This window comes from Prosopis cineraria, unplaced genomic scaffold (genome assembly GCF_029017545.1).
Source record: "Prosopis cineraria cultivar Desert tree isolate PC_DT_omini unplaced genomic scaffold, ASM2901754v1 PC9, whole genome shotgun sequence".
NCBI lineage: Eukaryota > Viridiplantae > Streptophyta > Magnoliopsida > Fabales > Fabaceae > Prosopis > Prosopis cineraria.
Window position 1 is genome coordinate 25877412 of NW_026555340.1, and position 27189 is coordinate 25904600.

Consider the following 27189-nt stretch of genomic DNA (forward strand, 5'->3'; position numbering starts at 1 on the left):
GCTCACTAAATTAACGAAGCAACCCGGTGGCTTAACAGTAATTGTGACTCAAACAGAGAAGGTCAGGAAGGTAATTACAAACTGAGACAACCTCAGCCGTCACCACTCGACCAGGACGATGAAGGCCATGCTCCTCGCCTCCTCCAAATCATTAGGCTTTCAATGAGCCTTGCCTTTCAAACTTCCATGTTTGGCTTCATGAACTCTTCTTCTTCTCATGCTGCTGCTCTTTCTGGTTCTTGAATTCATTCTCATGGTTTTGTTCAATAATTTTCTGTTATACGTATACATGCACAGGTTTTGTACATTTAAATGAAGCACAAGAGATCAATAATTGTAGGTGTTGAACCAGCTACAGTATTACTGTTTAGATTTTATATTTACAAATTGCAGGCACTACTTTGGATCCTCTCTTCACCCATGGCCATGGCATTCTCGTGAAATTTTAAAAATAATATATACACTAGTTTTTACTGGTATAATTTTTATTAATATATTACATAAGAGACGGATTTACATTGCTTTTACATGTTAATAAAAAAATTGTTAAAATTAATTTTGGCCTCCCATTGTAACATAGTCTTGCATTCTAGCCCCGATTGGGTTCGATTCTTTCCTGATTGGATATATAATTTCATGAACTAGTTTGAATCCGATCCCATGGAATTGCATGAAATTTGAGAATAAACTGCAATATTTAAATTTATGACTTATGAATGTGTATATATGGACTTATCAAGTTTTCGATCAAGTTAATAACCAATCTTTCCCTCAATTTGATCTCTATCTTTTGAAACGATGATAAATTATTAAATATTATTAATAATGACCATCCCACTTTATAGTATAATTCAGTGGGAGTCATTCATCATTTTATAGGACAGAATGATTTGAATTTGAATCAAATTAAGCTATAGATAAAGAATGGAAGTTTTTTGACAATTTTTTTTTTATGGATTTTAAACTTGGGATGTTAGTGTTACTTGAATTGTATCAACTTGATCCATTCCTCCAAACCCAACTGCGTTACTATCTTGTTTAATACATTGGGATATCACTCGGTTCCTGAAAAATTTAAGGGTATTACCACTACTCACTTAAACTAAGATGAATTCTCCCGCCATATGAGATTGTTGTTATCAGTTATGATTTCATAAATATATTGAGAATGCTTTTAATATTTTTATCTAACATTGCTATACATAACTTGATTCTAAAATCTTAAGATAAATTGATTCGACTCAATTAATAAGTTGAACCAAGCAATCCTCAATTCTTAATCTTAATTTCTACACACCCAAGGCTTGCAAAACAAGTGGACGCAAGATAAGGATTAAAAAACTTTAAAATATCAATGTAAAATCAAGTGGTTGATTTGAAAATAATTTTATATAAAAAAAGATTATACTACCCTTGTTTTTCTTTTCTTTTTTTAACTTATTAATTAGCAAATAAATACTTGTTAATTAACAAATAGTTACTTATTGATATATGATTTACACCTATCCATTTCCACAACTATCTCTCATATTTTTAAACTTATTAACTAGCGAATGACTTCTTATTAGATGCAAATGTATACTTGTTAATTAATGAATGACTGCTTGTTGAAATATGATCTACATTTCTCTATCTCACATCTAATCTCTTTCATATTCTAAAACTTACTACTTTCGTTTAAAAATATAAGACATTTTTAATTAAATTTTACCCTCCAATAAAATAGTTATCTACTTTCAAATTAATCCTGTTTTTTAATATTTACCTCTATTAAATACTCTATAATAAATATAAAGTCATTCATAAATAAGGATACTTTAAAAAAAGATAATAATTACATCTTAAAAGACTAAAAATACTTTATATTTTTTTAAACATTTAACTCCTTAAAAAATATCTTACATTTTTAAACAAATGGAGTATCAATTAGTGAATGACTTGAATAGGTATTTGTTAACTAATAAATGTCTACTCATTAAAACATGATCATCTATATTTGTTCTTTCCTACAATGAAGCTTTTTTAAACTTTTAAATTTTTATCAATTAATGAATGATTTTTTATTAAATATAAATAAGTACTTATTAATTAATAAATAGTTACTTATTGACTTAAAAAAGTAAAGGTATTATAATTTTTTACATTTAAAATTATTTTTAAATTAGTCCTCCATCCCACAGTAATATGTAAAAAAAAATTGTCATTGTTTAATATTTTGTCATTATTTTATTCTTGAATAATATTTTTCCTAATATATTTTTTTAACGAAAAAGCTTCCCAATTTGATGGGAATGGATACGTCATTCCTTTGAAGATTTGACAGGAGATTGACAGTTGTACGAAGCCGATGTGAAAAAGTCAAAAAACCCATATCAAGAGAAGAATGATCAAGCTAATTAATCAGAACAAAATACCAAAGCAAAAATGAACTGTGACAACAGCTGGCAGACAGTTTTAAGGCGAAAAATGATAAAAACAAGATTAAAGCCGGCAAATTATGATATCGAGGTTAATTACATTCACAATATTGCTAACGTCGATCAATAGTTTTTAATTTGCACCATACTAATTAACTCTGTAAGCTTCTTTCTATTTTACATTAATCCTCATGATAAAATAAATATCATTGTCTTTGTCTTTTAGAGAATATTCAATAAAATTAAAATGATACAGAAAAATCAGCATGAATCATGTGCAAAAAATGACTGCACGCTTAAATTGAGAAATGCCATTCTCATCAATTTTGATGGTTAATATCAGCATCACACATATTAATCTCTTGCATTTCAAGCATAAGACACAAAAAGGATTCGAGTCTTAAGAAATATAGTAATATAAGTGATCAAGAGCGTCCATCTTTATAATGTTTATTGTGCCTTGATTTGGATTAGTCTGAGTCTCATTAAGTCCTCACAGTTTGAATAAGGTAAGCCAAAACATCAGGTGCTCATGCAAAAAAATATATATATAATAAGCCATCCAAATATATATAATCCTCTCTTGAATTAGATTATATATGTATTTGTATTTTTTAATACAACTAATTGATATAAGCTCGAATATTATAATATTTTAAATGTGGTAGTATATATTTTCAATCTCTTTAAATATACAATATTCAAATTCGAAACGTTCCATCTGGCCACGGTTGTAGTGCAAGATTGCTCTGTTTACGTTAATATGTACGTGATTGTGAGGGCTGACGTCAACCATTCATCATCAATCGGAGGCAAAAGTTCAACAAGCTTCGGGTTAAAGTCACAATTTAAATTTTTCAAATTTTCATTTTTTTAATATGAGAATACAAAGCATTTTTTATGCATAAAATTTGTCCCTAACATATCTAACCCCCACCCTAACACGCACGCAATACCAAACAAAAAAAAAATCAGCCGTATAATAACTTTAATTTAGTCCATTTCTAGTGATAGCAGATATATCATACATCTTTTTTTTTTTTGGTAAATAACATCATACATTTATATTAATTATATGAATATATGTTGAAGCGACTTTACGCTTGTATCTCATTCTCATCTCCTCTCTCTCTCTCTCTCTCTCTCTCTCTCTCTCTCTCTCTCTCTCTCTCTCTCTCTCGTGTGTGTGTGTTCTATAGAAAATACATGTGTGTGTAAAATATGTAGATGATACTTGATAGTGCCTCAAAGAAAGTGAGACAAAACAATAACGACTCCGCCATTTTTAGAAATATAATGCATGTTAAAAAAAATATAAGACGTTTTTATATTTTTAATATGTAATTAATGAATTTTTAAAAAAAAAGCTCTTAATGAATAAATTACTCAATCATTTATTTTTAAGTGAGACATTGTATTAAATTAAGAGCAAACATAAAAAGACAGTGCTAATTTATTTAATTAAAGATAACTAACTAACTTATTGGAGATGTAATTTGCTTAAAAATATCTTATACTCCCTTCATTTTAAATTATAAGATATTTTTAGATAAAATCATACATGTTAATAAAACTCATTAAATATACTATATAATGTTATTTGTTCAAGATAAAAATATAAACTTTTAAAAAGTCCTCCATTTGATACTCTATTAAAGAATATTAAAGAAAGAGAATACTTCCTCTAATCCAAAATATAAGTGTTTCCTTTCAATTAATCTTAGTTTAAAATATAAGTAACCTAGTACATGTAAAAAAAAAATTTCTCATTTTACCTTTGTGTATTTATTAACCTAAATATTTTTGTAAATGTATTTTTTACTTATCGTAAAGTGTATTGGTAATTGAGACTAAGAATAATAAGAAAAAACAATCTATATTTTTATGGGAATTATGATTTTATCAGTATGTAGATTTTTGTCAAAAAATGCTTATATTTTAGACCAAAGGGAGTATACGAGAAGAATAATATTAAAAAGGTATTATTAATAAAACTTTATTTTTATTAAAGTGTCTTATATTTTAAATATTAAAACTCTCCAAGAATGTCTTTTAATTTGGGACAAAGGGAGTATTTTTTTAAGGATAGTGTGTATAGAATTATAAATTAAGAGCTTGTTTGGTTTTTTGTTGTCTGATGAAAGTCAATTTATCAAAAGTTCATTTAATAAAAGTTAATTATCATAATAAAATTTTTGTTTAGATATATATTTTGAAAAGTCAATTTGATAAGCTAAAAGTTATTCGGATTATATATAGTGAAATGTGTTTTTGAATGTAAAATTATCAAAAAAGATATTAATTTATAATGATTTATAATTTTTTGTTCTACAAATGCAATATATTAGAAATATTTAAAAATGTGTATAAAAAATTTTAAATAACAAAAAATTTAATATGTTAAATAATTTATATAATAAAAGGATGTATAAATAATATAATTTTTTTGTTCAATAATATATATAATAAAAATAGTATAAGTATATGGTGAGTAAATTATTCACAATAGGGAGGCTTTTTATGGTATCGGAGAAGGGGGGCAACATGGTAAAGAAAAAATTATTTAAAATATTGTAAACTCCAACTGACTTTTCTAAATACAAAGGCTACTCTCGTTTAAGTTGAGGAAATGGACTTTCAAAAGTTTTCTAAATGGACTTTTGACATATGCTTTGAAAAAAATTAAAGCACCAAACAACTTTGACTTCTTAATATTCATGAAAATCCTTTCTAAACGTTAAAAGTCAGAAAACCAAATGAATTATAAATACTACATTCATCCTAAATTATAAAATATTTTTAGATAAAATTTTACATATCAACAAACCTCATTAAATATATTTAATAATTTTATCTTTTTAAAATAAAAATATAAATTTTTAAAAATACTCACCATTTAATATATTGAAAAGAGAAGGGACAAAAACTAATTATAAAAATAAAAAGAATAATATTAAAATTAATATATTTAATAAAACCTTAATCTATTTAAAGTGTCTTAAATTTTGAGATGAATAAACTTCTTTAAAAATATTCTATAATTTAGAATGGAAAGAGTAAGATTTTTTTGACATGTGAATTATAAATAAGATGGAGGAGGAAGTTTTCCTCCGGGGAAAAAAAAATGCTTGACTTGCATATCCATATAATTAATATGTTTGGGGGTACCGTAACATGACCACTTGCATTGATTGGCCCACCATTAATCATGTTTAGCCATCTTCATTAAATACTCCCTCCCATTGTGATGGCAAGAGCTTGCTTGTTGCCTATATATTGAGCCGTCGAACCTCCTCTAACTATCACAAGCCTCTTCACATATGCTCCATTTGCTTATATTTAATTATAAATTAATTTTTAACATATTTTATTAAAATCATTGAGAATTTTAAAGTTTGTTAACTTTGGCTACAAGTTCAATGAGTTTACAATTTTATCTCTATTAAACATATATATTTTAAGTTATAAAATACTATAATATTTAATAACTTTCTTAGTATTTAATTTAAGAAAAAGGGTAAATATGAACTTAAACATCATCGAGGAGTCCTTAAATATTATTAAAATAATTATATATTTTTACTCCATAAATAGAATCAGAGAAGTACCACCCAGCTAGCACATTTAGACTTTTATTTGTGAATCAAAATTGTTTTGGCATCTATAAATTATTATTTGGTACGTGTTTTAAATTATCTTTAAATGCTCGCCAAATATATATATATGTATATGTATATGTATATGTATATGTATATGTATATGTAAGTGGACAAATAGCAATGAAATATCAAGTTGTGATTCAAAATCAGTCCGGTCAAAGTGGAGGCTAAAGCTTTAATTAAACAGTCCGGTCATGTTGTAAACTTGTAATAATTAAAAATTGAACTCAGAGTAACATGATTAAAGCCAGCAAATATGGTTCATCGTTTGAAAAATCAGTCTGTCAAGTTAAAAATGAATATCATTTTCATCAAGCCTTGATGTTTACATAAAGGAAGAGATCGACCGTTATATTGAAGTTTTATTTATATTAATTGAATTTCTTTAATGAAACGGCTAAAAAAATTGCATTCTACAAACCCATCTACTTAAAGGCAAAGAAGAATGAGATAATTCAAAATGGAACAAGTTGAGGTTTGACGTTGGAAAGACATAATATATATATATATATATATATATATTCTTTGGTAGTGATCGACCTAGTTGTAAAGATTAGATTACCACGTATTGCATGTGGCCAACATATGTTAGCATAGACTGATATATTGATTTGGACTCAATGTTATTGTATTAATTTTTTTCCTAATATAACTATAAATGACTTTAAAGCTGTTAGTTATATCAACATGGGTCTGACTTAATTATGTGAAGCATGGACCACTTTAATTTTTCCAAGTTGCACATTATTAATTTGAATCACATTTTGTGTCATGTAATGTAACAACAATAATATTCACGTCTTGCAATAGAATTAAGTAGCTTCTACTGTTTTTAGAATTATTATATATCTCTACAAAGAAGCCTAGATATTTTTTTTCTTTTTCTTTTTCCTTTTTGGGTAATGAATTAATGCCGGAGATGATAATTAATTAGTTTGAAAACCACTCTATAAACACGCGAGAGTCAATTTGTATTTCATTCATTTAAAATCTGTATATGAAAATTCATAAATTATAAATTAACAATTTGATTTGAAGAGAATTTTAAATTTTAAATAGTGTGGTTAACAAATATTAAATGAGAATTGTTCTACGTGTGTTTTGAATTGAAATGATTACTAATGTTTCTTAAATAGATTTTAAGCGAGATTTGTCATGATAATTGTGCTTAAAATATCGTTATATATATACCACCAAAAGACAAAAACGAGTTATTAATACCAAAAAGAAAAGAAGAGGCAACGAATAGAAGCAATTTTGTTTGTTCTGTTTGCTTCTCATATATATATATATATTTTTGATTTGTTGTGATGGAAGCGAGCTCATGGTGTTCGGTCCACCTAAGAATATATAATTGAGCTCACTAAATTACTCTAATAATAATATAAAAATATCGTATCTAGATATTTTTTTAATCAAGAGCAAGCAAATGGTGCAAAATTAGAGAAGTTATTAATTACAATGTTTGAGTATATAAATACTTTTTGATTAGTCATGTGCATCCATGTTTTTTATCACTCGTATTTGGCAGCCAGGATTTTTAGTCTCTAATAAAAATAAAATTATTAGAATTCAAAAATAGAATAAAAAATTAAAATATTTATATTTATGATATATGAATGTTAAATTTTATTCAAATTATTATTATTATTAGAGAGAGAGTTCATGTCATGTATTGCTGGATTACATAATAATTTTATTAAAAAATAAAATTATTTAAAAATCATATTATCGATATATTCTGAATATTATAGTTGAAAGTATAAATTATACACCATCTAATAAAAATTAAACTAGATTAGAATTGTTTGCACTCAAATTGTAAATTTGAAAGCCTAGGCCCAACTCAACATAATTGACTTTAAAATAATATTATATAAAAAAATATTTATAAAACCTTAGCCATTAAGTTAAGACTATCACCTATAATGAGTAACCATGATGAAGAAAGTGCTTTCTCAATTCAAGGAAAGTAATGATCATAGGACTTGGGCACCAAGTCAGGATCATCTACAAATAGAGGAGCTCTCTCTCAACAATCATTATTAGCATCAACAAACTACTAGTCTCAAATTCTGTGTTTACTATTTTATTTTTTCTTTTATCATGTAGTTTTAATATTTATTTTTCTGTTGTACGATCAGTATAACCCATTACCTTTTTCTTTAATTAATATATCTCTACTTTCCTGCATCTACATTAATTTTCTTTACTTCGCATTCTCACATCAGGGTGAACTGGGGTAAGGAAGCTCGGGTCCCCGCGTTTAATTAAAAGTCAGGTTCTTCCATTCTTTTGAGACACTGTGTCTCTGGCATGCCTCACGACACCACACCTGATTTTGTTTTATGAACAAGAATATAATAGAGTTAAGGGGCAAAAAATATCATGAAATTTTTTTTTTCAAAGGAATTATAAATATTCTTACCTTTTAAAAGAAGCAATGTTACCTCAAAAATATTAAAAGTATAGTAATGTTGTCCTTTTTTAACGTTTGACTACTAACAAAAACTTTTTTAATCTATGAAAAATGAGAGAGCTGTCACCATGCATGGCAATCTCATGAAACCCAAGTTGAAATCAAAGCTCAGAACCCCAAAACAAAGAAAGCCATCAATCCCCACCCTCATCTCTATTTATCCACTTGCTCCTTCTCCCCCCATTTTGCTCATCCTTTCGCCGCTACTCATTCTGCCCACCTATCAATCTACAGATCCAAGGATGAAGTGCCATCATCCCAATAGTTTCTTTGCTTCTATTTGATATTGATCCTCTTAAGTCCACCAAGAATCCCAAGAATATTGTTTGAATCTTGATGGTGGCATTGGCTACAATAGCAGTGCGGAATGACAAAGCTATGGCTTCTTCAACAGAAGCAACATCACCAAAACTACAAGTTGGAACCTTTCATCTTTGGCGACCATTTTTCACTGATGAGCTGTCGCCTCCTTCAAATCTATCGACAGTATGTTAATGGCTCAATGCTTATCATCTCCCCTTCACTACCACCACCTTCCTTCTTCTCTACGACAGGTCTCGATGATTTTGGCTTCACGAATTGTGTGCTTTTGGTTTGGTCGAACAAGGGGAGGTTGAATTTCTGGTTATGAAGAGGCTCACAAAAAAGCTATATTGATGTGAGGAAAGAGAAGAAGCTTTTAAAAAGGGATTGCTATGTGGATGATAGTTGCAAGTTAAAAAAATTTCTGTTACTCAAAGGTTAGTTAAAAGTTAGAAAATGGCAACATTGTTTCACATTTAACATTTTCAAAGCAACATTGCTTCTTTCAATAGGTAAGGATACACACATCACTTTTGAGAAAACTTCCAAAACATTTTTGCTACTTAACTCAATATAATATTATAACAGTGTGAGTATCACCTTTAAATAATTTGTTGGAGTTCAATTTTCAACTTTTATACATAAAATAAATTTACTTAAAATTTATATTTTAAACAGATTAGTCTCTGATCTTATTAAATGAAAAACAGAACGTGAGTGACGCATGATGTGGGATTTTCTTTAACTTGATGCAAAAAAATTTATGTGACTTGAGGTCCAATACCTTGTCAAAGTCAGGGCATACATCTATATTCAAATAATATTTATAAAAATATTTATAAATTATTTATTGATAAGATTCTCCTGTTAAAAGATAATTTTAATTTTATAATTTACGAGTCGAATGTTTACTAATTAAATTAACTTTATTGATACATACAACGGGAGATTTTGTCAAATCATGACACAAGAGCACAGAGGCACGACATGTCATTTTATGTTTGTCAGTCATTTGTTTCCGTTTCATGAAATCACAACCATCCCAACTTATGGTCGCTCCTTCACTTACGCATCCATTCAAATTGTTGTGCTCTCATATCATTGTCGCATACGCTCCATAATTAATAAATAAAAATAATAGCATGATGCAAGCAAAAAAACTCTGTTTGAGACCTGAGAACGTGATTGTACATTTATCAAAGTATTGTAACGAAATTTATTAAAGTTATATTATATACTATTAATCTTTATAAGTGATTTTGGAGTTATATGATCTTAATATCAGTCTAGTCATAATTTAAGTTTAAAAGTTAAACTTTTATAACGATGGCCTACAAAATTGAATACAAATAATCAAGGTAAGCATTCCTCCACCTTTACGTTTTTACTCTGGGTAACTCAGTGAATATAAAATTATAAACTATAAAATTTATAATAAATGTCATTATTTATAGTTAATTATAAATAACTTTACTAATTAGTTTTTAGATTTTGAAATAACACACAAAGAAACGTTGTTGGTTTTAAATGGATTTGATGCAGTTTAATATTATTCTTAGGTATTTAAATAAATAGTAATTAAACTAATTGTCATCTTTATTTTTTCAATGCATTACGTATGCTATTCGGCTATTAATATTCCTATGTCCATACTGTAAGATATAACCTAAGATGCATGAATACCGGTATAGGTATCGGATATAATATATATCCAATACATCGATATTTTTATTTTTAAAAATATAGGATACGATATGTTTTTGATGCATATACATATATGTATTTATAAAAAAATATAAAAATATAAAAAATATAATTTTAATTTAAAAAATATCCAAACTAACACATTTATATATAATCATTTACAATAATACCAAGAAAAACATAATCCTTAATGGTACTTTTATTTAAATTATACCTAATTGCCTACTACCTAATTTCTACTAATAGGTATACTATCAATACTTTCTCCCCTTCGATCGTCATTTGTAAAAAGGATTGCTTTCATATCTGGTTCATCAAAAAATAAATTAGACACCCCCAAAATTTCAACACCATTAAGGTCATCTCCATTAATGTCTCATGTCTTAGACTTACCTTGTTGGTATTCATCATTTTTTCTAGCCAAGAGTCACAAATTAGCATGGACATAAACCAAATTTTTTGCCCTTTTAGGGTCCAACTTATCTCTTTTCATTGAATGAAGAGCAGAGCAAGCTTTTGAAGTAGAGAAGTTGAAGACTCATGCATCACCTACCAAGATTTAAGATCTAATGTCCACCTATCTTTAGTGGAGTCAAAAGAAGTATCGACTCATAATTTTGAAGCATTATAGATACTTATATACTTATCAAAGAAGTATCAACACTGATATAGATATATGATGCAATTTGAAGTATCGGTATATCATATCATAACATTAAAGAATTAACTAATAAATGTATAATATCATAATAGGGAATAATAAAGGAAAGATATTAAAGGATTGAATATTGATGAACGGGCAAATTTATTATAATGTAATTAATCAATCTTTAAATTCCCACCAAGAGGGATGCTCACCTTAAATAAGAGATACTTATATATAAAAAAATAATACTTGGGCAGAAAAAATTTAATATAGTTAACTCAATTTTTTCGAATGATGCATTATAAATATTGATTTAGATAATTATAAATATAATTAACTTGTAAATTAGATATCCATATTTACAAACGTTTGAATTTATCTTTGTGATTATTTTTTTCAGAGGATTTGACCGGGATTAAATTTATTCTATAACATCTAAGAATAATTCTACCAAAAATGAATTTGAATTAGGGTGTCTTTCCAAATATGAAATATGCAGTGCAAGGGGCAGCTTGGTCTCCACCAACGCTTGCTTCATAGTATGGTTTTTGACTTCTTACCCAAATCTTTTACGACCATTTATTTCAACTTATTTTATAAAAAAAGTAATTATTGAAAAAATTATTTAATAAATTTTTACAATTTTTATTTTAAATTTTAAAAATAATGAAAATTTAAAAAAATTATAATTATTTTCAAAAGATATTTTGAGTAGCTTCTGAAAATAATTTAATATAGTAGATGAGAAAGACTATTTTAAAGATGTAAATTCATGAATATATCATAAAATTTTAAAATAATATAATAATAAATTATTTTCATAAAACAAAAATCAAGAAAAAGTCATAAATTTAAAAATAAATAATTAAGAATTATTTATTATTATTATTATTAAACATAAAAATAATGTCTTATTTTTATAAAAATTTTATAAAATAAATGTATTTTAATAAAAATTTTAAATTATTTATTTTTAAATTTAAAATAAACGGACCCTCATCGTGTGGCGGTGTTCAAAATACCAAGTGATAATGCCTACAAAAACTTTCATTACGAGGTTTTTGGCTTCTAAAGCTTCTGACTCAAGTGGCTGCATATCTGAATCACACGAACACTGGCACCAAGGGGGAGAAAGAGAATAAGAAGAAAGGGAAGGGTATTCTGGTCAGTGAAAAAGAGGGAGCGGATAAAGGGTTAGACATGTCACTGTACGTGGAAATTAGGGAGAGTGTGTGTCATGATGGTGTGACGGCAGGCGCCAAACGTGGCAGAGAGACAGAGGTGGGGGGGTGTTTTGAGCAATCCTGAAAGCTGGCACACAAATGATAAATCTTAAAACGGTTCACTTCATTTGTCGTTTTCAGTATTATTGGTTTCCCAGCCCACAGCTTTCTTCTCACTCAAGTGCCGTTACAACTTACAGTAGCCTTTACGCTTTTGCCTTCCGCGGTTAACTAACCCAACCTGTCCTTCGCTTGGTTAAACCATTCTCACTTAATACTTTCTCTTTTGCTTCCACGCCCCTCTACTTGTACTGTACATGTATTTGCTTTTCGTCTTTATTTCTTCTCTATTTTTCTTTTATGTAATTTATTTAATAAATTTTAAAAAATAAATGATAAAAAATAATATAAACTTGTCACCCTAGGCATGCCCTTCAGAAGATCTACTAAACAGTAAACACATTCTCTCACATGGTCAAAAAAAAAAAACATTCTCTCACGCTCCACACTTTATAAGACGCAAAATTAAAGTTATTCACACGTTATTCATTTACATTGAAAAAGTTCGTATTATTAATTACTACTTTATAATTATAATGCCATGTGCTAAAATATTTAAGAATGTTTCTTATATTAATTTTTCTTATTACTTCAAATTTAAAGTTTTAATTCCTATGAAATATATAAATTTAATTTTAATATAAGAAAAACATAAATCTTATTCTTGTACTTTGTTTCCATTTTGCTATTGATTCTTATATATTTTTTCAGTTTTTTATATCGTATACTTTTTTTTTAGTATTTTAGATCTCTTTAAAATTCTCAGTGACAGACCTAAGATGTTGAGTCAATGGAGGCAATTTATTCAATACAAGATTTTAATAGTGATTTGATTTTGGTCATATTCAAGTGAGTTCAAATAATAGAGATGAGTGGGGGCAAAATGCAAAATTTACCATATACATCTATGTAATTTTTTTCATTTTAGGGGGCATTTGCCCACTGGATACCAAGTAAGACCATCCCTAAAAATCTTTATACTTTATTTATAAAGAAATTTAAAATAAAAAAAATACAAGAATTAATAGTAAAGCGATAACAAAGTGTGTAGATTAAAAATTATATTTTCTTTTTAACATATTTTCAATTGATCTTATTTACTAAAGTTTTATAAATTTTTCATTCTAATATAGCGTTGACTCTGTGCTTTTTTTGACCTCAACCACCGTGCATCAAATTATCATATCAATGCAATCGATTTAATTTTTTTTTCCCATGAACAAGTTTAAGTAAATTAGATTTCAGATTCATTAAAGTTAAAATATACTTTTAAATTAAAAAATACTTATAAATATATTTTTAAATTACTATCAATAATATTCTCACATCAATAACACTATTTGATACAATGACTTTATATATTACAAGTCAAATTTTTACAAATTGAATTATTTTTTGTTAATACAACATAATATCTAAGAAATACAGTAAGCGTGTTTAGGATTTTAATTTCGTGCCTGCAGTATAGATTAAGATTAGGACGCCGCATGTTCAAAAACTTGTTGGTTTAAATGCACTGAATGGTAACTAACAGTGCCCACTAGTGCCTCCTGTTTTCGTATTGGTTTTATACAAGGGAGAGACATGCGTATGCACTAAAACGTAGGTGAAGAAGCAGAATCCAGACGGGCGTAAATGCAATTCTAAGAAGTGAATACCCCGAGCAGAAAATATCACAAACCTTAACCCCACTTTCGTTCTCTCTCTTGCTTTTACTTTATCCTGTAGTTCCCTGGTTCCCCCCTCCCTCATCTTCAGACTCCTATAAATATATAGCTTGAGTAAAGCTAGGTTTGCGAAACCAGTGAGCCGACCCCGGCCTATTAGGGAAACAGGAGAGAAAAGTGCTCCCTCCCTACATTTCTCTCTATTCATATTTAATTCTCTTTTTCTGGAACACCTAAAGATCTGTGAAAATGGCGGCACCTACAAGAAATTCACGCGCACCAGTGCTCCGATCTCTCTCTCCGTCCGGCAGGTTCTGCAATTCTCGCTATTCGTCGCCTCCTGTTCATCCGCTGCTTTTGCTTCCTATAGCTCAAGCTTTTCTTCTCGCTCCACAACCTTCTTGCCCCCGCTCTACTTCTCCCACACGTGTCAACCTCTGCGGTTCTTCTGCTGCCTCCGCTCCATCCGTTCGGCTCTCTGTGGACCGTTCCAACTCTCTGAATCGGTCTATCTCCGTCACTCCTCGGTCCGGCTCCGCAAACGGCAGCAAAGTGGTCAAGAAACCGAGCCAGCAGAAGCGAACCTGCTTGTGCTCCCCGACCACGCACCCTGGCTCCTTTCGATGCAGCCTTCACAAGGCCTTTGCCTCTCGCTCGGTGGCGCCGTACTCTCCGAACAAGCTCAATGCGCGTAGATCAGCGATGACGAACTCGCTCGTGGGAATCTGCGGCGTTGACGGAAATCTGGTGAACAGAGCCTTGTCGGCGATGATTCGCCCGTCGTCGCATCAGCAAAGGAGGCGCGCCGATTTCCAGCCGAGGCCGAGTAGGCTATCGGTTATGTCTAAAGCTGAAGGTTCGTGAGGTGCATTTTGTGTCTGGTTTGTATTTTTGATCAAGCTGAGTTCCCTGGCGAGGTAGCGCCCGGCCTGACGACCGGTGAGGACGTCGGCGACAGCAGCTGCGGCAGTTGATGAGTTAAACTCCTGTGAAATGGTTGGAGATCTGACCGCTGTGATGGCAATTCGGATTGGACTTGGTTTTTTGGTTCTCCGGATAGGGAAATCCGATCGATGATTAATGATAATCTTCTCACGCGAGCGTGTATATAACTATATATATAGAACTTCTATGAATCACTGGCTGCCGTTTTGGCAATTCTGGGTGCTTCTGGACTTAATTTCGACCTAAACCTAAACATAAAGCACCGATTCTGACCAAAATATAAAACTAATCCTAACTTCAATTTGATTGAACACAGTATTCCCACAATCAGTGTGCTTATTGTCTTTTTCGCTGGGAATTGACACCATTTCCTTTCCACATCATTTTATTTATCTGTCCATTTTCTCCCATATTCCGTTATTGCCTATTTCCGGTGCCTTCTTTGTACAGTCACCGGTCCTTTGACTTGTCGTTCATGTAACTTTCTCCCAGATTCCGTTGTTCTGTGTTTCATCTATTTGTACTTGTTGCGTCCATTACGTTTCTCGTCGTCCTAGCCGCCGTCCGTTCACAGGTGAGTTACTTTTTCTCCCTTCCAATAGTTCAGTATTATTATTTGTATGCTAATTGTGCTTTTCTTCTTTTTTTTTTTAAAAAAAAAAAAGCATTATATATCATCTGTTTTACATCTTGCTGCTTTTGTTTGTGTTGCAGATTTCTCATTTCTCTTTCTGGGGAGAAAAGGGGATTGAATAGAAAGTTTGACCTCGAACAATGCCGGATTAGCTGCCTTCCATGAAGATGTAAAATTCCAATGGAATTTGATGCAGACATCATTACCCGTGACATTTAAAATGATAATGGTTCCAAAGGCAAATACAAGTACTATATAATATGACTCAAAATTTACATGGTAATGTATATGGTTGATAGTAATGAACTAATGATGGTTAAGTGAAGACATTAAGATTTAATTTTTTGTAAGTAATGCTATAAAATTGATTCCTCTTTAAATAGGAAACTATAAGAAAGTAATATGAGAAACATAATTACTAACTACAATATTTAAATATGATGATGACGATTACCTAGTTATCTGGACGAATATCTTAAGACATAATAAAGTATGCTTTTTCTTTGGCCTGAAGATATAAATGCACTGACCAAACTTAATTTTAGGAGAATCTAAATAATTGAGATGGACAGGCTGTTGAACATTATTTGCAATCCTTATCGAAACTTATACTACGTATTTGAGTACAAACTGAAGGTTCCAACTTCCTTGACGCGGAATACGTAGTAGGCAGAGATAAGTGGCCCTTGAGGACCCAGAAGGCCCTTCTTGGCTTCTTGGTACGGCCAACAAAAGTACAAAATTACCTTGATAATATTTAAACATATATTAGTTTTTATAAAAGCTAATAATTCTTTTTTTTGGATATATTATTACGTACCAAAATCCTTGTACATATGATACTAAAATTTCAGGTAATCATCAATACATTGTAATAAACCAATATATTATATATTCTGATTTAAATCATGTGTGTTGTGAGAATAATATATTATCATAAACAGGGAAAACTTAATATTTATATTATTACCAAACCTATTTTTGATCCAAGACTTTTTTTATCTTTTTTGGCCAAAATACAAGACTTTTTATACATAAGTATTGTTAAAAAAAGTGATGTAAATAGGCATTCAATGTTTTTGCATAGTTTTTTCTGACAAAAGAAAAATAACTAGAAGGGAATGCCTACTAAAAAATTATAATTAACTTCAGTAATTTTATTTAAATTGATAAATAAAATTTAATTAAAACAAAATATAATCTTGGTGTGTCTAATTAAATAAATGGGAAAGAGGGTCAATTTGATGTCACTTTACTAAGTAACTCATGAGGCCATTTGAATTTCAGTTAAGTATAATTAATTATAAAAATAATTAATTATAATAATTAATTTTGATTGTAATTAATTATATTAGAACGTAATCTATTTGAATATTATCTTTTTGAGATTGATTTTAACAAACTAATAATATTTAAATGATTTAGTCAAAATTAATTTTAGATGTACAAATTACTATAAAGGAAATTTCTTTTTAAAATTAAATTATTGATAAATTTGTAAATAATATTAAATTTGTTAAAATTTATTTAAGAAGTAAAATATATTATTTAAATTATATATTTGATTAATTATAAAAATTTAAATTATATTAATATTAGCAATTTAATTTATATAAATAAATAACTCAATATATTTAAGTTTAATTTTACAATAATCAATGAAGATGATAATACAAGCTGATCTCTAATGACATTGCGGATATGAGTTATATCTTACAAAAATATTTAGATAAAGGTAAGGATAAATATTTATCAATGTGATAATTTTCTTCATACTTTGTTTGATCTTTCATGATGCATAAAATCAAAATTAAAATCAGGCAGGTGAAAGGCTCTGACAAATAATTGATATTTTAATGTTATATAATTGAATCCTTGAAGAAGCTGCCACCTACAGCTTATTTCAATAATTGATTAGCACAAATTTTTGCTGTTCGAGAAATTTTCATTCCAACCATGATTTTGCCCCCTAAAATTGATTAATTATCCTATCCAAACAGGTAGATTGTATATTTGTTTATAAACTTCGCAATGCCAAACAAAATTATTGGCCTTCATAAGTACTTGGGCATTAGCCATAGGTTGAGTATTCGGCTAAGTAGTGGTAGAGACTAATTTTGATTTATTTATTTGTTTTTGTTTTTGGCAACAACTACTTTTGAAAAATCATATACGACCAATGACCTTTTCAAAAACAAAGTTTGTGCATATTAGTGCATCGTTTACTAATTGGACAAATCCTCTTTACATTATCACATCACATATGATCCCGCCTTGGTTTTTTTTTTTTGTTTTTTTGTTGTTGTTAATGAATTTTAAATTAACATATTATACGCGTCCTATCTTCAAAAATTACTTGTTAGTTGCCTTTGAAAAATTTGATCCAGATCTTTTAGAGACCTTACTCTCATTGGCCCAGCGCGACTCTCTCTCTCTTTTTTTTGTTTTTTTCATTCTCGTCGTCCCATTTTCACTTTTAGAATACATAAGGAATGCCAAACTAATCTGAACCCCTATTAGATGGAATTGTATCATCAACAGCAACTTCACGTGTATTTTGAAATACCTTTTTTATATGTTATTAAGGCGATTACATATTTTAGAACTTGAACTTGAAATTACATAATAAATTAATTTAACTCCCTCGGTCAATTTAATCAAATAACTTTAGTCAAATGAACAAATAATTTTAAATGATTAAAATTTGACATGCTCAATTATAACTTTAATAAAATAAATAAATAAAAATTATAATAAAATTTCAATAACAATATACATTATAAACTGGACAAGTCAAATTTTAACAATTTAAACTTATTTTTTATATGATTATTATTTTGTAAAAAATTAAATATAAATAATTGATTTTCTTATTTAAGGGTGGAAATGAGATGAGGAGAAGAAAAGGAAAAAGAGGACTTGCTTCCTGGAAAATTATGTTAAGCAAAATTACTAGTGCTGAGGCTATAAAGAGCAAGCTTGATGCTTTAAGGGGGGGTGCTTTAGAAGATCATACTCTTTCATGGATCAAATACTGTCAAAATCTATATAAAAATGGTAACATTTTAGTGAAGCTGTGGATGTCATATTGTCATGTGTATAAGAGGGGGGAAAACACACACACCACCTTCTCAGAGTAATTCGGATCCTTTTTTTTTTTTTTTTTTTTGAGTGGAAGGAAAATTGTATTAATCATAAAGCTATACAACCAGTCACGTTACAAACTAGGACTTGCAAAAGTAAAATGAGGGCGTTGCATATAAATGCTGAGGCTGTGATAATTCCCAAGAGTGCGGTTAACTATAGACATAACACGCATTGAAAGTTGTTCCACATGAATGTTGTCAGCTGCAAAGATTCTTTTTTTATGAGCTTCCCAAATTGTTCAAGGTAGAATGCTTATACGTATACCCACTTTCCAAAAAGTATGTAAATTGGACGACTTGAGAGCACCGATCAAACGGGGGATAGAGCCTTCTGTTATAAAAGTCATCAAGCATGTCAGAGCTAAGGACTTTCTTCCAAAGGTTTGCGGCCAAAGGTCAATATGCTCGACTGGGTTATGACAGACAGAGCACTGTTGGTCATCAGTCATGTTACGATGGACTCGTTCTACATTAGTAAGCAGCCTTTCTTTTAGCAGGAGCCATAGGAAAGTTCGAACACGTTGGGCCACTGGTACTTTCCAGATAATTGTCCGCTTCATTCGTGCTCGAACAGGTGTGAATATCACTGTGTGCCGATTTGATCCTGAATTCACCATTGGAAGCTAGCTTCCAGCAGCAAGATGACGCCCCAGGGGAACTGCTATTTTGATTGAAATTTCATTGATTTGTTGCAAAGCATTCTGGGGAAGTAAATGATTGAAAAGTGCCCATTTCCAATAGCCATCATTGGTAATGTAGTATGATATAGGTCTTGCCAAATCAGATTCTGGTATTTCAGCATAAGATAGATGCCTTAGTGGCCCAGAGTCACCCACCCAGTAGTCAAACCAAAGGCTAATATCATGCCCATGTGTTGGCGACCATTTATTTAATTTGCATCACAGTCCCTGATCTGATATTTTCCCCTTAAAACTTTCACCCATCTATAATGGCTTCCAAACAATTTTGTAATCAATCTTTGACATTAAAGTTTTGTAGGCTACCCTTGTGTGCTCCCATGTGCGCGTTATTCAAGGCATTACTCCACTGGGACCTCTTTCTGGATAAGATCCATTTCTCTCTCTCAACATCAACATTCTAAGTTCTATGCTTTCTTCTCCTCTTGTTTTTCTGGTGAGCTTTTATTTCTGTTGGCGAGTTTGGTTTCCATTTATTTTCTTCCCATCAATCGCTCCACCCGCCTTTTTTTTATTCGGCGATAATCAGTGATTATTATATTTTTTTTTGGGGTTTGCAATAATAAATCATTGTATAATTATTACATGCAGTCAATGGCTTATAAATGAACTGATGTACTTGGTAGGATTTGACAGATAAAACTTATTTAAGGTTGCGAGTTTTATTTGTTTATATTAATTTTGCATTTTTATTTTACTGGCTATTGCGATTCATCACATCAATGGATCTTATATTTGTGATACATAGGAGCCGATAGGAACATATAAAGACAACAGTTCAAAATATAGTTGTATGCATAAGTTAACATGTCTATTATCTGATCCTTTAAAATGGAAATAATTACACAAGAGATCTAGGTTTTTTTCTTTTTAAGATTATAAAATATAGAGAGATTTAAAAAAAAAACTCCTAAAGAATTTATGAAAGATGTCATCACGCTACAAGAAAGAATCATTTCTTAGAATGTAATTGCTTTAAGATAAAATTCGTTTGTTTAATATAACAAGTATAATTAATTATATATTGCTTTCTCTTGTAGTATTTTGTGGATGAAAAATTCAAGAGTTTATCCGTGGAAGAAATTGATGAGATAATTGAGGAAGGGTAAGAATTTATAATTAGTTGTCCTTGAGGAAACTCAAAGCCTTGGGGTAAATGTGTTAGAAAAATAATATAAGTTTGTTTTGTCAGAGTAATGTGACAAGTTTTTTGGTTGAATATATGAATTTTAAGTTTTGTATATTATTATTGAATTATTGTTGGATTGGTCTTTAATATTGTTAGATTAATCATTTTATAAACAAGTTATAAGAAAACACGTAAATAAAAGCAAAAATTAAAAAAAAAAACCTACAGACGTGCTTCTTTCAAAAGCATTCCCTATAAATAATATTTTTGAAACGCTCCAATAGACAAGAAGAAAATGTTCTCATAAGTTTTTTTATATATAGTAGTGCTTTGCATACCTTAATTGATGGTGTCATTTTTTTTTTCATGCTTCTAAATTTAGGATTGAGTGTCATATATACAACATAATTTTGAATTTTTACATACACTATCACTCTATATTATTCATCTATCTCAAAACTATTTTACACCCTTCAATATTTTTACTAATAAAGATTAATTTAGTTGATAAAAAAATTGAACCATGATTTATAAAATCATGAAATCAAATCTTGTCATCGATGTGTTAGATGATTGATTTAGTTAGTAAAAAAAATTGAATCATGATTTACAAATTTGTGAAATCAAATCTCACTATCAATATATGAGAACTTTATTGGTAAATAACTTATGAATCAAAACTTAGAGACATGTTATGACCATAATAAACCTCTAAAATCCAACTTATCTAGACTTATTTCTGTAATAAAAAAGTATTTCACTTGATTATTACCAAAAAAAAGCATGTCCCTTTCAAAAAATCAAAACACATTAACAACTCACGGAACCTAGAAATAGGACAATTCGACGGGTTGAATGACATTATTTTGTGAAAGTTAGTTACATATTTTAATTCCCTCATTAATATCCAACCCTCAAATTTCTTTTTCTTTTTTCTCTTTTTTGATACAATCCAACCCTCAAATTTCAAATGAAAAGGCAAGTGGTATGTTAGTGTTTTAAAACTGGTTGAACCAAGAACCAACTATTGACCCCTTAAGATTGGCCACAAAAAAACCGGTCAATGATTAGAAAAATCAGTCAAAAATAAAAAAAAATAGTTGAAAACCGGATCGATTTTCTTAAAAACCGGTATGAATTAATTAAAATTTTAAAAAATTAATTTAAAATTTAATTAAAATAAAGAATAGTTAAGAATAATTAATATTAATTATGTATTCATCAATAATATATCATTTTACCAAGCATTTATTAATATTTTTTCGAAAAATATAAGTATATGCATATATTTGTTATTTAATCATGATACACAAATTAAAAATATATTAATTTAATATCAACCGACTCAACTACAGTTAAATCAATAAATCATAAATCAGTGAATGGTCCAATTCAATGCTTGGTTTGATTTTTAAAATCTAATGTTTCCCTTATCATTTAAAAAAAAAAAAGTCCCCTTGACCCCACGTACTATTTACACTGAAATCTAAAGGAGCGTTACATTCCGGCCCATGAATGAAACTTTACATTTCACACTGGGCCTTACTTTACCTGGGCCATCAATGCATTAAATTTAAGTTTTTCTCCAGAGGGGCTCGGGTGCGCTGTTTTTGTTTTCTGGGCCCATCATGATTTTTTTTATGTCCCCAATTTCAGAACATGCATTGTCTATAATAAATATTCCTAGCAGGTACGGAGGCCATTTCTTTTCCTCCTGTTAGCAATGCCCATGAACCTTGTGTCACTACAAAGGGTTAGTATTATTATTAACAAGGAATGGTCTAATTGATAAAAATGTAGCCCATAACTTATAAGGTTGTGGGTTCAAATTCCAATATTGGTGTAATTACTTTTTTAGTGGATAAATTATAAAACTTCTTTAAGTCTTTTTTTAAATTTAGAAGCACATCATAGCCTTAGTAAGTCATCGAGATCTAACTCACATAAATTTTTATTAATTAAAAAAATACAATTAGAAAGACTCATTTAAGAATACCCAATTTAAACAAAGGTAACGTTACGTTGTTTACATTGAAAAACATATTATGTATGGTTTGAGGTACGGAAAAAAATAGATTAGGTTAAGTTTTGTCAAAATAAGGCTAGCTTGTTTATATAAATAGACCCAACTATAAACTTAACTTGAACCTTTTTATTAAAAAGGATTGCCAACATTTAAATAGATCAAATTGTTGGCTATTGGAGAATCCATTTTTTAACATTTTTAATACAATTTAATGAGAAAATATTACTTTTAGTGCTCGCATTTTATTTAAATTTTGATATAAGTTCATGCACTTTGTTTTTTGTTTTTTAAGTTCATACACTTTCCTCCATTTGCAACATTAGTCCCTACATGTTTAGAAAGACATTGACTTGGCATGAATAGTATTAATAATACTGACATGTCAATTAACACTGTTAATTCTATGCTTATATGTTTAAATGATGCTATTATGGAATTATTTAATAAACAAAAATTAAAAAAGCCCATATTAGATGAAATAAAAAGGTTGACATTGACTTTTTAAGTGACAAGTAAAACGCACAAATTTCATGTAGGTGTTTTTTTTAAAAAAAATTGCTTATTAAATATCATTTTGACACGTATGCACAAAATTAATAGTGTTAATTGATATGTCAGTATTATTAACACTATTTGTGCCACGTTAACATTCATTTAAAAAAGTAGGGACTAACGTTGCAGGTGGAGAAAAGTGTAGAAATTTGGAATATCGAGGGAAAAAAATGCAAGGACTTACCAAAATCTAAGCAAAATGTCGGAACTAAAAGTAGTATTTTTTTCAAATTTAATTTAATTATATTATACCCTTTCAGTCCCAAATTATAAAATAACTTAGGAAGAATTTCGTTGTCCCAAAATATAAAATAATTTTTAAAAATAAATTTTTATTAATGTTAATATTATCCTTCAAATGAAGAGAGAATTGAAATGTTATTATAGTATAATAATTAAATGTATAGAAGCATTTTTAAAAGTTTATAGTTTTGCTTTAAAAAAATAAATTTATAAAGTGTCATTATTCTGTTTTATTAGTATGTATAATCTTATTTCAAATTATCTTATAATTTGACGTAAGGGGTTAGTATATTGCATATTTACTTATATTTGTAATTGTAATAATAGTCTTTGTTCTACATAGTTATGATAATAGTTAATTAATATAACATAAAATAAAGTTTTATTTTATTTGTTTATTTGTCAGTTTAATTTCCAGCTCATACAATTAAAATTTTTAAAATAAATTAACACAATTTATATTAATTATATTTTTATTCATTCATTCATTTATATATATATATTCATATATTATTATATATAAATGAATATTATATGAAAATATAAACAAGTAGACTCATAGACCAGGCATTAAATAAATAAGTACTACCTATTTAATTAAATAGATAGATTTGATCGTAAACTTAGATCTATTCTTTTTACTGAAATGGGTCAAGCGGTATCAGCCATGCTATAGGTTATAATCAGTCTCTTGGCATATTTCCACGTGCCTATATTAATTCAAGCCGTGAAAATAGCATTATTAGATGAAAATTGAGTTAGCAGTACTAGGCAGTAGGCACATACCTCTAGACTATATCCAAACACGTAATTTTAATTGGTTTAATAAGGATGTGATTTTTACCCTCACACGCAGTATAAGTTCGAATGTTATTATTCATGGGAGCGCTTTATTTACAAATAATCTATAAGTATCTTCTTTTCACAAAAAAAAAAATCTATAAGTATTTTTAAATTTGAATATTATTTAAGCTGTGAGATGTACAATTGGACACGGTTACTCATCACCTCACCAACAGTCCTACGCCAAACAATATTATGACAAATGATAATATGTCTGCACAGGATGGTGACAGGTCTTTTACAGATCTTTTATATTTTCATCCCTTTAAATTAACACATTACATAAATTTTGAGATATTAAATAAAATTTTAATTTTATATGCTATCTTTTATACATATATAATACAGCTAATTCAATGGCTCAAAAATATAGCTATTATAGCATTTATTTATTTTCATCAAAATAAAGTTACACATGCTTTCAAGATAAAGTATTAATATTATTTGATTTTGTTTTTATTTTATATTTAATGAAAAAATTATAAGACTTATTACTAGCAAATCTTGTCAATTATTACAGCAAAAATTTAAAAATATATTGAATGTTACGTGCTTGATATTCACATGAAAATCAATTTCTAAAAGTTAAGAAATCATGATTAATATATCTTCTTCTAAAAAAAATTATTATTATTTTTATAATAATCAAGCTATTGAGATTTATGATATGAATTGTTTTTATTAGGATATAGTTTAATCTTATTGACATGAAATTTTTGTGACAATCAGGCATTATCACTGTGCTAATATGTTTATTTATTATGATTATCAATTGAAATAGTAATAATAATTAAATAGTAAATTTAGAAAGTAAGTAATAAAGCTTCTTAGATTTAATAGAATTTTATATCTCAATTATGCATTTAAATCATTTAATGCTCATGAAGAAAATAAAATGTTTATAAATTTAATGATAGTTTATATTGAGAAGAAATTTGTTAAAAAGTCTATCATAAATATGATAATAATTATTCTTATACCATCAAAAATCAATAAGAAAATTTTAAAAAATAAAATTATTTATTTATTTTTGTAATATATTTATAAAATTAAATATAAATATTTACATTGAAATATTTATATTATATCAATAATATATATATATTTCAATTATCATACATGTTTTGTTACCTTAATCTTCTACAAGTTTTTCAGGCCTCGCCCACATCTGTATATTGTAGTCTTCTATTTTGAATTAGAGCCGAAAATAAGAGTTAGGCTTGGAGGGTTAGGCTTGGAGGCTCGATTTAAATAAAGATTCGGGCTTTAAAAATTATTTTTTTGAAAGGAATCGGGCTTGAGGATTTAGCCCTGATAAGCTCTATGAGAAAGGGCTTAGGTTCGGGCGGCCCTCCAAGTCCTAATATGCTTGCTTATCTTATATATATACACATACATGCATATATTTGATTGATAATGACACAAATTGGTTAATATTTATTGTAAGTGATGGAAAAGAAGTTGTAAAGATAATTGACATTGAATCTTCACCTCCATCTTCAATAAGTGCACTTACATTCCAGGGATTTAATGTTTTATTTGTAGACAATAAGAATGAGGAGGATTTGAGTTTTGTTTGATGAATGTGTGTTGTTTAGATTTCCAAATATGTTATTTAATTTTTAAAATGTTGTGATAATTTTAATTTTTTTAATTTCAAAATATTTTAATTAATTTATAACATTTAATTTTATTATAATTTTTTAGAACATGGCTTTCAGGCTTGACTCTGAGCCATTTACATAAGGGCCAGCCTAAAAAAAGGGGCTAAAAATGAAAAACTGAACTTAAGGGTCTGAGCCTTCAAAAGTCAAGCCCGCCCATATTTCTAGCTATACTTTGAACCAACACTTAAAAAAAACACAAATTTAAATGAAATGTATTATATAATAATAATAATAATAATAATAATAATAATAAGAGCTTCTCCTTCCTAACGAACATGCTTATCATACTTTCCTAATTCTTATATCTTCTTTTTCCAATCTCACTACTCAACATCACTAGATTTCAAGTGCATAACCACCCTATAAGTTGACTGAACTTTTTCATTAATTTTATGTATAGAGACTCCAATTATATTTATTAGATTTGATTAGGGGTGAAAATAAGCCTCTAACTTTATATCCAACCCAACCAATTTATCAAATAGGCTTAGATCAAGTTCAAACATTTAATTAGGCATATTTATTTAAATAGGCTAGTCTTAACCTACAAGCTCAACATATGGCCTATTTGCACACACGTACTGTGCAACATATCACACGCCTATTAATTTCATAATTTGATTTTTAATTAATTTGTTTTTAAATTTTTCATTATATTTTCAATTAAATTAGATTTATATATTGATTTTAATGCTATTACTTTATTATTGTATTGTATTATAGTTCATAAGCCCTTTTAATTATTATATTTTATAATTGATAAATCAGTTATATTAATAGCTTTAAAGTATATTTGAAACATTTAAAATTAAAATGTGAACTTATTTAAAAGGTTTGTTTTTAAATTAGCTTTTAAACATGTTTTCAGACTAGGCTAAGTTTTAAGTAGGTTTGGATTTAATCCATGAAAAAAGCTTTATATAAATTTTAGGTTAGAACCTGACTTATTATATAAACTCAAGCTTGTTTGATCAAAGCTTAGCTCAACCAATTCTATTTTTACGTTTAGATTTGGTGATAAATAATCTTTTATTGAAGATGGTGAATGATGAAGGATTTAGGTGACTCATCTCTCTTTTTATATGTTCTCCCATAACTTGGTTCTGATTTGATGAAGTTTTTCTAGTTTTTACCCAAAAAAATTCCTA

At 28.6% G+C, this 27189-nt stretch overlaps 1 protein-coding gene across 1 annotated transcript; it reads left to right on the top strand.

Annotated features, from left to right (window-relative positions):
- The first annotated feature begins 14280 nt into the window (after positions 1 to 14280).
- On the top strand, positions 14281 to 15316 carry LOC129319806 (uncharacterized). Its single transcript, XM_054964879.1, has one exon. It carries the CDS (start codon positions 14408 to 14410, stop codon positions 15020 to 15022), a length of 615 nt encoding a protein of 204 aa, XP_054820854.1. The 5' UTR covers positions 14281 to 14407; the 3' UTR covers positions 15023 to 15316.
- Positions 15317 to 27189: the final 11873 nt, after the last annotated feature.